This window comes from Phalaenopsis equestris, unplaced genomic scaffold (assembly GCF_001263595.1).
Source record: "Phalaenopsis equestris unplaced genomic scaffold, ASM126359v1 Scaffold000002, whole genome shotgun sequence".
Lineage (NCBI taxonomy): Eukaryota > Viridiplantae > Streptophyta > Magnoliopsida > Asparagales > Orchidaceae > Phalaenopsis > Phalaenopsis equestris.
This window is the reverse complement of record NW_018164444.1, coordinates 58,135,792-58,149,565: the sequence shown is the minus strand read 5'-3', so window position 1 is coordinate 58,149,565 and position 13,774 is coordinate 58,135,792. Positions and strand designations below refer to the sequence as shown.

At 35.6% G+C, this 13,774-nt stretch overlaps 2 protein-coding genes across 3 annotated transcripts in view; one reads left to right on the top strand and one right to left on the bottom strand.

The window, feature by feature from the left end:
* The first annotated feature begins 2,540 nt into the window (after window positions 1-2,540).
* On the top strand, window positions 2,541-12,171 carry LOC110037779 (DEAD-box ATP-dependent RNA helicase 50). 2 transcript variants are annotated; one of them, XM_020742497.1, is made up of 9 exons: window positions 2,541-2,884; window positions 7,200-7,509; window positions 8,159-8,646; window positions 8,730-8,924; window positions 9,495-9,682; window positions 10,040-10,253; window positions 10,647-10,778; window positions 10,954-11,126; window positions 11,771-12,171. In XM_020742497.1, exons 1-9 carry the CDS (start codon window positions 2,660-2,662, stop codon window positions 12,030-12,032), a joined length of 2,187 nt encoding a protein of 728 aa, XP_020598156.1. In that variant the 5' UTR covers window positions 2,541-2,659; the 3' UTR covers window positions 12,033-12,171. The 2 variants fall into 2 exon arrangements, with proteins under 2 accessions (XP_020598156.1, XP_020598147.1); XM_020742488.1 differs by having other exon boundaries at window positions 10,632-10,778.
* Window positions 12,172-13,306: 1,135 nt separating this feature from the next.
* The window catches only part of LOC110019195, a 3,948-nt gene continuing 3,480 nt past the window's right edge, over window positions 13,307-13,774 (bottom strand). Inside the window, exon 2 of the mRNA XM_020716782.1 lies at window positions 13,307-13,326. Coding sequence (XP_020572441.1) covers window positions 13,307-13,326 — 20 coding nt within the window. The remainder of the gene's footprint in view (window positions 13,327-13,774) is intronic.

The following is a 13,774-nucleotide window of genomic DNA, read 5'->3' as shown; positions in this document are numbered from 1 at the left end:
TTTTGAGTTTCTAATGGTGAGGGTACCTTTTCTAGTTTTCTAAGACTAGTCAGTAGGAAAGTCCTATGGCTAGACCTAGGCTACTAAAAAAATTTCTAGACCTCAACCAAAAGTGAGGTCAACAATATCATTTATTGAGCCGCCATGCCCCAACTAATATATGGCAAGACTTGAGTCACAGCCTTGTCTTTTTGACTATTATGGCATTTTGGACACGTCAATGGTGTCGGGGTGCCTCACTTATTGCTCTATAAATGGGGCGGCCTTAGGTTGCCCCAAAGGCTAGAATTTTGGTGAATCGTTGTTGGTCAAGGATTGGCATTCAGGGGAATCGTTGATGGTCAAAGGCGAACATTCCGGTTAATCATTGTTGGCCTAGGTCTAGCATTATGGTGAATGGTTGCTAGCTAGCGCTTGCATTTTTTTTGTTTGCTTGGCCCTTTGGAGCTTCTTGAAGTTATAGGAGTGTGTGGTTCTCCTACCTCCCCACCTTCCTCCTCTTGGGTGTAGTCTCCAGACATCGATGTTGCAGTCTGTGGTGTTCATAGGAATAGTTGGAGTGATCAGTCGGGTGGTTAAAGCCTTTAATGTTGCTCGACCTTCACAAAGGTGAAAGTCATTGCCCTTGAGCATATTTCCTTTCTAGGAAGAGCCCTGGGTTCCGTGATAGAGGAACAATATTAGATTGTTGTTAAATGATACCTAGATTAGACCCTATGTTTATCTACCTTTGCATCATTTTTTTAGCTCTCCTTTGAGTGTGGGGCCTTAGCTCACCCAATATCATAATATCGTTCTTTAAGCATTATCGCATCGCTACATGTTTGGGTGTGAAATGAGATATCATTGTCATTTCTTAGTGCTCAACAAACGTTTCACTTTATTGGTAGCCACACATCATTTCTTCAATAATGATGTGAGGTTGCCCGTTTTGTTTTTGACTGGCGTTCAGGTCCCTCCTTTGGCTTTTCGAGCATGCCTTTAGATAGAGTTTGGTTATCCCGAATAAGTGGATCTTCCATCCTTATATATTATTGACGTTGAGACCTACTTGACTGATCGACAAAGCTTATGTCATTCCTTTCATTTACATATGGGGTTCGGCGTAAGCTTGTTTTCCTCCATTCTAACTATTTGCATACCACCTGCATGAGCATGTAGGATGCCAGAGTCTTGCCATTGATTAGGTTTAGGTAGCATTTTGTGTTTGCACACTTCTGTCATCCTTGAAGTAGTCTTCACGACATCATATCACCCTCTTTGCGATAGGAGAGAGGATTCTTGTGTTTTCTACATTTATTTGCATGTAGTTCTTTGCATGCATATGTTTTGCATGTTGATCCTCATGTGCAAAAATTTTTTATCTCGCCATTTTTCATGAGTCATGACATACGAATCTTGAGTATTTAGGGTTTTCACTTTCCCTAAAAAACATTCGATTGCTCATCTTGTATGCATATTTCCCGATTTCACTCTTTTTATGAGGATGCTTGACTCGGTGTTAGTGTCATCAATATTTGGTCCCCGAGGCATATCGTTTTAGCATGTTTAAGCACCGCTTGTTTGTGTACGAGCATGTTTCATGTTACACCATAGAGTTGTTGCTCTCATGAATATGAGTGTCAGTGGTAGTACCCGAATGACTCTTACTATGACCTGTGGTAATAATAGAGAAACAGGCATTATTCAATGGCCTATCCGAACAAGCAATGCAAGTCACATTCTTATTACCAAATCTTGTAGGATTGTTCCAAGCTACACCCAGGTTAACGTCTGTCACTTGTCGTGATGAGGTTTAATTCATTCAGACGCTTGGGATGGGATTAACATGGTGACCTAATCAAGATCCTATGAGAAGACCCTCAACCTCTGCACTAACGCGTCTTCTATGTTGATGTGTTCATCGACAAAACCTTTTAACTCTTTTTTAGAATTAGGGCTAGAGTTAGTAAGGGATTTTCATACACGATCATTGTTCATTGGTCCGTGCTAGCTGTTGTACACTTTTTGTGCATTTTGGATGCTTCATTAGGTTTAAGAATTGCAAACTAGTATATTAAGGGAAATTTTTTTTTAAAAGGCATCATAATCAAATTTAAACTAATGAATTCACTATAAGCGTGTTTTAAATTTCTTTCCGTAGATACAATCTTTTACACGTTGCATGAGATAACTAGTGCTGACTCTTTCTGTAGATCGAGTTTTTTATTAAATTTTCTCCAAATAATTTTTGGAATCCTTTTGAATAGTCTGTACTGAAAATAAAATATGGGGACGAGTCCTGGAGCTCAGAACAGAGACTATGTGGAGAGGACCAGGAGTTGTTTGCTGGTATCTTGTAGCTTACTTTTATAATTATAAATTTTTTGTATATGAGACTTCTTATTTTTATATCATGAGTGTTTTTTCTTACTAAATCATATTGTTTTAAAATGTATTTCTATCATAAAATTTTAGAGCTAATATATTTAATCAATTACATTTTTTATGAAGGGGCATCATCAAATTTTATTACTTTTTTTTTAATCCCAAAACAAAACCTAAGGCCTGGTTGGGCAGGATAAGGTCCATAGTGTGGTCGAGAAGCTTTTGGCTCAAGGGAGATGAGGGTGAAGTGAATGAAGAAGAAGACGAAGAGGAACAGAGTTCGACCATCTCTATGCCGTCTGCTATCTCCTTAACGCCAGTACCGGCGTCGCCGGCGTTCATTTCCCCATCTCTCTCCTCCTCCAGTGGAACCAGCAACTTTCCTTTACTTCGTCGCTTCCTGCCTTGTAAAATCTCCGATCAAACTGTGACGGCATGGACATCGGCTCCTTCAGTCGATATGAAGGCCGTGATTGGGGGAGAAAACTGCATCTCACATCACGAACACGTTAGGAAGGTACGTAAACATTGTGTCCATGGAATTATTTCTCCTGTTATTTTGTTGCAACTTAATTGCTATAAGGTTATCTCTGGGTGGTTAGAGTAACATGAACTGCTTCGAAATTTGTACAAGTTTTCAAGATGCTTTTGTGGTTAGTAATCAAATCCTTACCTCTGGGCTGCTTTGTTTCTACAATTTCTCCCGTCTTTTCTGTTGTTGTCTTTGTTTTTGTGTCGCTTGAGTGTATGCTGCAGATGCTGGAAGAGACTGACGGATGTGCTTGTAGCTTAAAGTCCTGTTTTTAGACACAGGCAGCCAAGACCTGGAATCTGCCTGAACGGATTCGAAACAGCTTTAGGCAAACAAATGAGAGGCGATTCCTGTTAAGGTTTTCTTTTAGTTTGGCTCTATCTCGGGCCTAAAGATTAGAATGAGAAAAAAAATTAGCATAAAGTCGTATTTGTAGTCTGAGTGTAAGGCTGTATATGTACTATAAGAGATGCTTATAGGAGATGTTGAACTGATGAGAATGGTTCTGTCAGCTTTCATAGCTGAGCTTAAAGTGCATTTAATCAAGTTAGGCTCCAGACTTTTTTGTATTATCAAATTGACCTTTTGACTTGATAGTTGTAAGTATTGTTATTTTAGAGTTTGTTTGGAACAACTATAACCTTTTATAAGTATGATTGTAAAATTATTTGGGGGAAATTATCTTCTTTGAAAGTAATGGATATTATTTTTTTTGAGAGAGAGAAAAATTGAACAAGAACTCACTTATAACTACCATATTTTTGCAGATCTAGTTCTCAAAAGCAATTTTCTATTATAAAAATTTCAAAAAAATAATAAGAAAATTGTAGCCAAATGAATTTGTAGCAGTGGTAAAAAAAGTTGAGGGATGAAAAAACTGTCACAAACAAACTCTTAATCTCAAGGAGTTTGTTGAGAATGTTAATGACCAAAGTGAACTTCACTTAAATTGTGTCTTTTCATTAAATTCATATCTAATTGTTTTCACAATATCATTTATTGGGACTCCAGGGATGTTCTGAATTTTGGCCGTTAATAATTAAGCTCTAGGCACTGACATTGTTAGCAGCAAGGCTAGAGCTGTTGGCTACTGTGTTCTGGAATGGGAAACAACACGCTTGCCACCCCCTTGACATTCCTCTTCTTTAGGTTAGGTGTGAGAGGTACTAGCAAAGGGTTGAAGAAGACTAATTCAGGCATGAGAGGCCCTAATTTTGACACTCCAGCCGCCCACCCCCCACCCCCCACCAGAAAATCCCTAGCTAAATCCCTAGCTAAGACTCTTATCAAAGTTTCATCCACTAAGTATAGTTGTAGTTTTACCAAGTAAGACTTGTATTTTTAGGATAATTATATAGTAAATCATGTGAATAGAGGTCAAGAAATGGAAATCAAGCAAGACTAATGGTTTTTTGTGCTTATTTTAGCTGTCACTTATAGTTTTAGTAGCAAAAGCTTCCTCTATATGTGAGAAGCCTGCCCTTTCTGTACAACTAGTTTCTTCTCATTGGCTTCATTTGTCTCTGTTTAATTTGGCTCGTTCCGCCTTGCCTACTATGACTGGGACTCATTCTATGTTCGAGACTTCAATTCTTCATCTTTCAAAAAGGTGAACAACACTGTGAAAACCATCTAATTCAATTTTTTACGACTTTGTATAATTTATTATCCTACTTTCATCAGTTTGTTTTATCTCTATCTACTATATTTATATCTATGATTTATCATAAAAATACTTATCTTAGCTGCAAACACATAATGGATATTAAAATAGGGGCTCTTCTTTATCACCGCACTTCGAGTATAGTTACACCCTATTTTGGAGTTAAACTATTTACTTTCACTCAGTATTATCAGTCAAGCTCCATTTAGATGGATTTCTTGATCGATAAAAAACTTGATTGATGACCGAAGGTCATTCTTAGATTTATTGCATTCACTATTTTTAATTTTTTTCCCCAATGACCTGGCTTAATTCTTTTCAGCTTCTTTTTGTGGCCATGAATCAAAAATGAATTTTTCTCTAAATGAATGTCAGTAATGGTTTTTCCAATGGAAAACTATTCTAAGTTATTTACGTGGTGCAAGCTTCGGGGACTGTTGCGTAGGTGGAGAAAAAAAGCTAGAAGCATAGAAAGTTGTTTCTGGTTAATTGAAGTCCTTTTGCTTGGTTTGATAGACTTCTCAAAGTCCCATCGATATTGGTCTTTGAAGAAGCTTGTTTGAGGCTTTGAGCACACTTTTTTATCCTTAGCCATCCTCTAGCTTTGTGCTTCTTGCCATATATGTTGATAGCATTCATCTCACTTGGAACGTTCTTTCTAGTATTGAGGAAATAAACTATCTTTACAAGACAGTTGTTAGTTTAAATATGGGGCATCTAAAATATTTTATTGGTATTGAGTTTACCAATGATAAAAGTGCTTCTTTTTTTCTAAGGAAATATGTTGTGCTTGAGGAAATGAAATCTTCTAAGATACAAACTTGTTGACTATATCATTGATATTATGCAAACATACAATGATGATACATGCTTAGAAGATCTCACTATCAACATCTGATTGGTAAACTTATCTAACTGTCACATGGCCTGACATATCTTCTATTATTGTCGTCGTTTATCAACATATGCAAAACCCAAAATATAAATCTTGGGATGTTTTTCTTGGAATTTTACGTAGCGAAAGATCTTTATAAAAATATTTGGTTTATTAAAAACATATTCATTTAAAGATTGGAGCGTGTTTGATGCTAATTATGCTAGATCATTGAACATTGAAAGCCAACTTCATGATACTATATTTTTATAGGAAAGTCTTTTTTCATGGAGAATTAAAAATTAAGTGATTCTCACTAGATCCAGAGTTGAAATTGAAAATAGGCTATGACTCATTCTGCTTGTGAAATAAAGTTGATCAAAATTCTAACAAAAGAAATCGGCTTTTTTATAAAATGTCCACTATCGTTAACTATGATAATCAAACAACAATCTACATTTTCTATTTAAAATTTCAAATATATTATTTCATTGAAGTGGAATATTACTTTATCAAATATGTTTTTCTATTAAAGAAGATTATCACACTTCAAGTTTCCTACAAAGAACAATTAGTTAATATTCCTATCAAGGTTCTGGAGCCACTCCATCTTTTACCTCTCTTTGCCATGAACAGGAGCTTCTTGATGTATATGCTCTAACTTGAAAGGGGGTATTATCATAGGATATTTACTAAGATTGGAAGGCTATTGGTTTATGATTGTTGATTTTATTTTTCTAATATTTCATCATAATTGTGGATATTCTAATTATTTAGATCCTATATTTTTCCTTGTAATTGCCTATATATAAAGCACCTATATCATCTTAAAATAACATGGGGCTTTAGCATTCCAACATGTCCTTTCATTCCACTTTTTTGCTTCGAAGGATATTTTTTTAGAGCAGTGCCATTGAGGTCATTCATGCTATCTAGTATGTCACTTGAACAACCAAAGTTTATATAAAGAATTGAATGACTGATCAAAGTCATTGAAGTTTATGTAATGGATAGGTTATGAAGCAGAACCAAAGAAATACCACCCACATTTGTGATAATATTCTAACAGTGAAGTTTGTATGCTAATTATTATGTTTTTTTTTTTTTTTTTTCATCATGCCAATCCTTTAATGCCTTGATAACATCAATTTGAACAATTTAAATTATTAATTTACAATTTATTTATCATTTGTTGTAAAGCTTCTTTTGGCAATCATTCCCCCCTTTTTACTTAATTGTATGAATTAATTTTTTTACTAATTTAACATAGATTGACAATTTGTCTTTACTCATAATGTTGATCGGTAAGCTCTCTATACTCTACTAGACATTGACCAATTGTCGCTAGTAAGTTTCATTGATATTTATTTAGAAAGTGATCCAAATGTTTCATCTCTACTTGGCAAAGCTAAAGCCTTGCATATTATATTTTTTTTCATCTCTATTTTTTTGGGGCATTTACATACATATTACCAAATTCATATGTATTTACATATCTAACACCTAAACTTTACTTTTTTACATTTAGACCACCCAAATCTTGTGTATGATATCAAAAATACCACCTTTTTAACTTTTAAAAGGTGAAGTACACCTTATCATGCATAGGTAAAGTGACTTGTATGTCAAAATCGAAATTTAGGTGTTAGATATGTAAATACATAGGAATTTGGTGGTATGTAAATCCTTCTATTTTTTATTATGCGATCTAATATTGTTCAGACAAAGTGTCAGATTTTCTCATGTGCTTCCTCTATCTTCAGGAGGGAACGAAATGCATTGTTGAGCCACTTAAAACATCCTTTTTACAGAAATTTCCTTTCAGTGCCCAATCAGCTCCTTTTAATTCCAATCAAGTTTCACCTAGTGCTGTCCACCATTGCTGCGGGCGGAGGAAGCTTTCTGTGATGGAGGCATACCAGCAGATTCCAATGGACACAGCCGGTGCTTACCGCCTCATTGATGATGAGACTGGTGAGAGTTTGATAGTTTGGGGTGGTGTTGATGGAAACTTCCCTATCCCTCCCAAAAAAGCCATGTCCTCAAAACCAGAGCATAACCCTAGAGAAGGAGGTCAGTTCTGTTCTGTTATATCTGATTCCATTTGCACTCAAATGCTTAATTAAACAATGAAATGATCGAGAAACGAAAAAAGAATCTTAATATTTTCTTATTAATTCTTCTTATTGTATGTGTTTTTTTCGTTGAGAAAGAGAATTAAACTCATGTTATTTTCTCAATATCAAACACCTAGATAAGTTACTACTGTTTTATAATGGGGGCATTTACATGCATATCACCCAATTCCTATGCATACACATATCTAACACCTATACTTTCACTTTTTATATTTATACCACTCAATTCTTTCATATCACATCAATAATACCACTTTTTTAACTTTTAAAAAATGAAATACACCATTTCTTTCATATGTAAGATGGCATATATGTACAAATTGAAATTCGGGTGATAGATGTATAGATACATAACATAAGAACTGGGTCGTATGTATGTAAATCTTCCTTTATAATTTTAATCACAGTTCAAAATTCTGATGATATACAACAATTTCTTAATTTGCAAATGCAAATTAGCCGTTTCCAGTTAAATTTTCCATGAGATGCTATTATTCATTCATACTCATGAGTTATACAGTTGAAGCTATCCTTTTCTTTTCCGTTTTGGTATCATAAGGTTGTCGAGATTTGTGATACGACAGGTCAGAAGATTGTATCTAGCTCTCTTGCAAGTTTCAGTAGATTGAAGGTCCCCAAAATAAGGTCATTGATAAAGAACTCCTTACAGGTTGGTGATGACAGCAGTATTAGCTCCATTAAAGCTTTTGCTACGCAGTTGGATGAAGCAAAATCTGTGGATTTATGCATGGACTCCGCTACTGATAGAGAACCGGAGGGCTTTCCATTACCAAATGCGAGACAACGAAATAAGAGCTCTAGGGACACCCTTACGAAGGAATTAGGTCCTACAGATGCACACGAGTTTTCTTTTGGGGTAAATTCATCTTTCAGAAAATGGAAGGATGCCGATTCCACTGAAAGCATCCGTCCATCCAGGAAGAAAATTCATAAAAAGTTACCCGCTGATAGTGGATTCTTTAGTAGGAAGAGCTTCAGAGATTTGGGTTGCTGTGATTTTATGATTGAAACTCTCTGGAAACAGTCTATCATTCGCCCCTCAAATATTCAGGTCGCACTTGACCTCTTCTCTCACGCTGAGCTTGAATTTATTGATACTGCATTGCATAGTTGACTTCCGTTAACGTTTTGTAGGCCATGGCTTACAGTCCTGTTTTAGAAGGTAAAAGTTGCATCATTGCTGACCAAAGTGGGTCTGGGAAAACAGTAGCATACCTTGCTCCAGTGGTACAGCTCCTAAGAGAAGAAGAACTGGCAGGTTTAGGTAAATCTTCATCAAAGAATCCTCGAGTTGTGATATTGGCACCAACAGCCGAATTAGCTTCCCAGGTTATTCTCTAACATTGTAATTAGGTACCCAATCAATCTACGGATTAGAACTATATATTTAATTTATAATGATGACTTTAAGTGGAGATATCCTATGTAATGGTGTGCATTATTTGGTTAAAACCGAAAACTCAAACCAAGCCAAACAAGTTTGGTTGATTTGGTTTGGTTTCAAAATAGCATTCGGTTTTTGGTTTTAAAAACCTTAATGTTTGGCTTTTTGGTTATTGGTTTTTAATTTCAGTTTAATAGAACCAACTGAAAAACCAAAAATTTTAAATGGATGATTCTTGAAATTATATCGATATTATACATGTAGGATATATAATTCTTGATGTTTGTTCATAACCGAATTTGAACTAACTAAATTCCTGTTTGCTCATAACAAAACTATTTAAAACAAGTTAGATTTCGATTCGGTCGATTTGGTTCTATATATATATTTTTTTTGGTTGTATTTTTTAGATTTTAGATTTTGGTTACAATCAATTTAACCAATTTGAAAACCAACCCATACAAATCGACCCAATGCTCAACTTAAATTCCTGGCTAATCACTCCAAGCATTCAGGTGCTTCAAAATTGCCGTTCAATGGCAAAATCTGGCATTCCATTCAGATCTGTGGTTGCAACCGGGGGTTTTCGACAAAAAACTCAGTTGGAAGCCCTAAATCAAGAGCTGGATGTCCTCATAGCCACACCTGGCCGCTTTATGTTTTTATTGCAAGAAGGCCACGTTCTGTTAAACAACCTGAAATGGTAAAGCATATACTCAAAATTTAAGAGAAAAATGTCCCAACGCTTTGCAGGGAGTCATTTTAGTTTCAGAGTCTATAAAAGTATCAATTTAGCCCCTAACTCTTTTAGTGAGAGCTAAAGTAGCCCTTTATAGGGACTATTTCAACACATCTTAAAAGAGTATATGAACTAATTTGGCACTTTTATATATTCTTGGACTAAAATAGTCGGGGGTCTATTTTGACACTTCACTCCATAATTTGACCACCTGTAATAATCTTTATTTTCAACTTAATGGCTGGGACTGTATGTGTATTTTTTTTTCACTTATTTTCTAATACATAAACCTATCGGTGCATCTAACTTTGGCGTGTTCAGTGTTGTTCTAGATGAAGTTGATATTCTGTTCGGCGACGAGGACTTCAAACCGGTGCTCCAAAGTTTCATCAGATCTGCACCAATGACTGTGCAGTATCTCTTTGTCACTGCAACTCTTCCTGTGGATGTCTACAACAAATTAATCGAAATATTTCCAGACACTGAAGTAGTGATGGGGCCTGGGATGCATCGCACCAGCTCTAGGCTAGATGAGGTTAGCCTTTTGATTCGTAGTTTATCGCTCTTAGCGCTTGGATTTTGGAAAGCTGACTCTGAATTAGTCATTCATTGGCCATTCAAATGATGCTGACTATAATCCACCGACTTTTTACATTAGGCCGTTTTAGTCTCAAGAGCCTATCTAAGTGCCAAATTAGTCTCTAATTTCTTTAAATGAGGTGTCTAACTATTTCGGCTCTAATTTAAAGAGTCTAAGGACTAATTTGACACTTCTATAGACCACGAGACTAAAATGACCTCATGTAAACAGCTAGGGGACTATTATGGTACTTTATTCCAGAGAATTGAAACTTTACCTATAATTTAGGTCTCTTCTAATCTTATTTAAAAGTTTTAATGTGATATATGTTAGTTGTATTTGATTCAGGTTCTTCTGGACTGCAGTGGAATAGATGGAGAGGAAAAGAATCCAGAAACAGCTTTCCAAAACAAGAAAACTGCTTTGCTGCAGCTTGTGCAAGAATCTCCAGTTCCAAAAACTATCATATTCTGCAACAAAGTTTGTTCTCCATCTTATCCCTTGTTTCTGGATATACAAACTCCTGCTCCAAAAACTATTATTCTGTTGAGAAATACAAAAAAAATAGTAATTTTTTGTTGTTTGGCGGATATTTATATTTATTTTTATGTGTTATCAGTTTTGTTAAGCTCTGTTGTTTGATATTAAATTGCAGATTGAGACATGCAGGAAGGTTGAGAATGCCTTTAAACGCTTTGACCGACAAGGGATTCGCTCGAAGATATTGCCCTTCCATGCTGCCTTGGCTCAAGAACTGAGGCTCTCAAACATGGAGGAATTCCTCAAATCTGAATCAAAGGAACCAATGTTTCTCATCTGTACTGACAGGTAAATTGATATTCTGCAAGTAGCAAGTTTCCTGGCTGTTGAATTAAGAACAAGGATTTGATATGCATGGTTCGCAGTAGGGGTCTAACTGAGCCAAGGCAGCTCTTGAGCTGGCTGGGGCTTACTCGATTAATAACTCTTGAGCCGAGGTTGATGAGCTAACAAGCCAAGCTCGAGCCAGCTTCAACTCGACTCACTCATTAGCTCATGAGCCGAATAGTTTAAAAAATAATTAATATAAAATCTATTATAAATATATTAAAAGTCAAGACTTTATCTTTAAATTATTAAAAATATACAAAAAATGACTTTTTTATATTTATATCAAGTGATTTCTTTTTAATTTCTAATTGCTCATTCTATTTATCATTTTATTATTCCACTAACTTGAATTAATATTATTTACTCTCTATCATAATAAATAAGCTGGCTTGTGACCGGCTCAAACTCTTAAAAGTAAGCTTGAACTCGAGCACGAGCTCGATTAATTATTCATGATCAAGCTCAAGCTCAAGCTTAGGTTGTCTTGGGGTTGACTCTGACTTGTTTACACCCGTACAAGCTGAGGGTGTCTTGGGGTTGACTCTGACTTGTTTACACCCGTAGTTCTCATTACTCGGTTTTCCGACTGAACATTCTAACAGGGCATCAAGAGGCATTGACTTTGCAAATGTGGATCATGTGGTGCTGTTTGACTTTCCTCGGGACCCGAGTGAGTATGTCCGGCGAGTCGGGAGGACAGCTCGAGGGGCCATGGGAAGGGGTAAGGCATTTGTGTTTGTGGTTGGGAAGCAGGTTCGTCTGGCTAAGATGATCATTGAGAGGAACCAGAAGGGGCATCCTTTGCATGACGTGCCAGAAGCTTATGAATTGCAAAGCCGAGTGTTACAGGCTTCAGAACAGTAACAGCTTTTGAATATGAGTTGGGTTTTTATGATGAATTTTGATATTTGAGTGAGAATTTGAAAAATGGATGAAAAAGTCTGCTAGATTTGTAAATAGCAATGTTTCAGGACCTTTATATGTAAACAGTCCCTTTTTTTTATTCATCTTATTCATTTTATGAAAGCCTTTGTTTAGATTGAAAAAGAGTGGAGGAAATGAGATGAAATAATTTATGATTGAGGCTTTTTATTTGCTTATTAGTAAATATTTTTTGATTTCTTATTTTCAAACAAATAGATGGCCCGAGAGGAGCAATGAAAAGCTTCTAAAGAACTTTTTTTTATTATTATTTTTATTTGGCAGGCCGAGTTATTGAACTCAGTAGTTTGAGATTTTTCTTTATATTTTTAACTTGTTATGTTTATATATTAAAGGAAATCGGTATCTTGCATAGACCCAAATGATTGTATATATAAGTATGTTGGCACAAATCTCAAGGCAGATGAATGGTTATGAAGGAAGAAACGGTTGATCAACTGTAGTTGTTGATAACCGTTTCGGGGTGGATAGCCGTAAGGGAGTGTCTTGTTTGAACAATCCGCGGAACATGTCGAGATTTTCAGCAAGATGGTGATCAGCTTTCAACAGGATCGATAGGAATAATTCTTTCTGTGTAAATATCGATCGATTTGAGGTTTGTCAGACAATCGACATACTCTTATCAATTGATTCGGTCACCCGATCTTATTATATGCGAATAACTCTGTAATTACAAAAAAAATCCCTCTAAAAAGTCATTGATAAGGAGGCTAATATGTACTATTGTAATGTTGGGATCTATGCCTATAAAGAGGGGGTCTATCATTTATACTATTCCTCTAGTTTTCTCACTCTTAATGCTCTATACTTTTTGTGTGTTCTCCGGACACAAACGTTAGGTGTTAGAAATGTAAATTCATAGGAATTGTATGGTATATATGTAAATCTTCTTATAAATATTTATTTAATTCAAAATTATTTAACTCATTTCACAAAGATAAAATCATGTTTGGTTAAGTTCTTAGTACTTGATCAATTCATCAAAAGTCCCATGTTGTTCAAAGAAACTACTTAGTCAAAGCTGTCAAGGAAAAATAATATATCTGCCTTAAAAACTCGGTAAATGAATTTATCAAATTACTTAATAACAACTTGTTCGTTCATAGTAAATGTAGTCATCTTTTTCATTTCAGATACTATTACTATGTTAAAATATAAATATTATAAAAATTTATCAAAATAATTAAAACTTGAGCTTAAATCTTTAATGATAAGCCTGAAATTGAAGCCAAGTAAAGTTAAGAGTTTTACTCAACTTAATTGTTTGTGTTAATTCTACATAATTAACAAAAAAATGATTTGGCCTACAGGCATTATCACAGTTTATGTACCTTTCAACTTTGATCTTTGCGGCTTATAAACGTTATCATAATTCATGTGTCTCCTCATTCCTGCCTCGGTGGCTTACATACGTTATTAAAAGCGCCCCGCTGTGGCCTATGCAACCGACAATTCATACAGCTCCCAACTCCCGTCTTTGTGGCTTACGAACGTTGATGCAACTCACCACGATGGCCTACGTGACTAACCATTCTACAGCTCTATACTACGACCTCTATAGCCTATATGACCAACTATTGTCGTGGCTTTCAACTACGATAAGCTGACACTAAAGACACTACCCCCATAAAAATCGACTACAGCCATTGCAAACTGCTATAGTG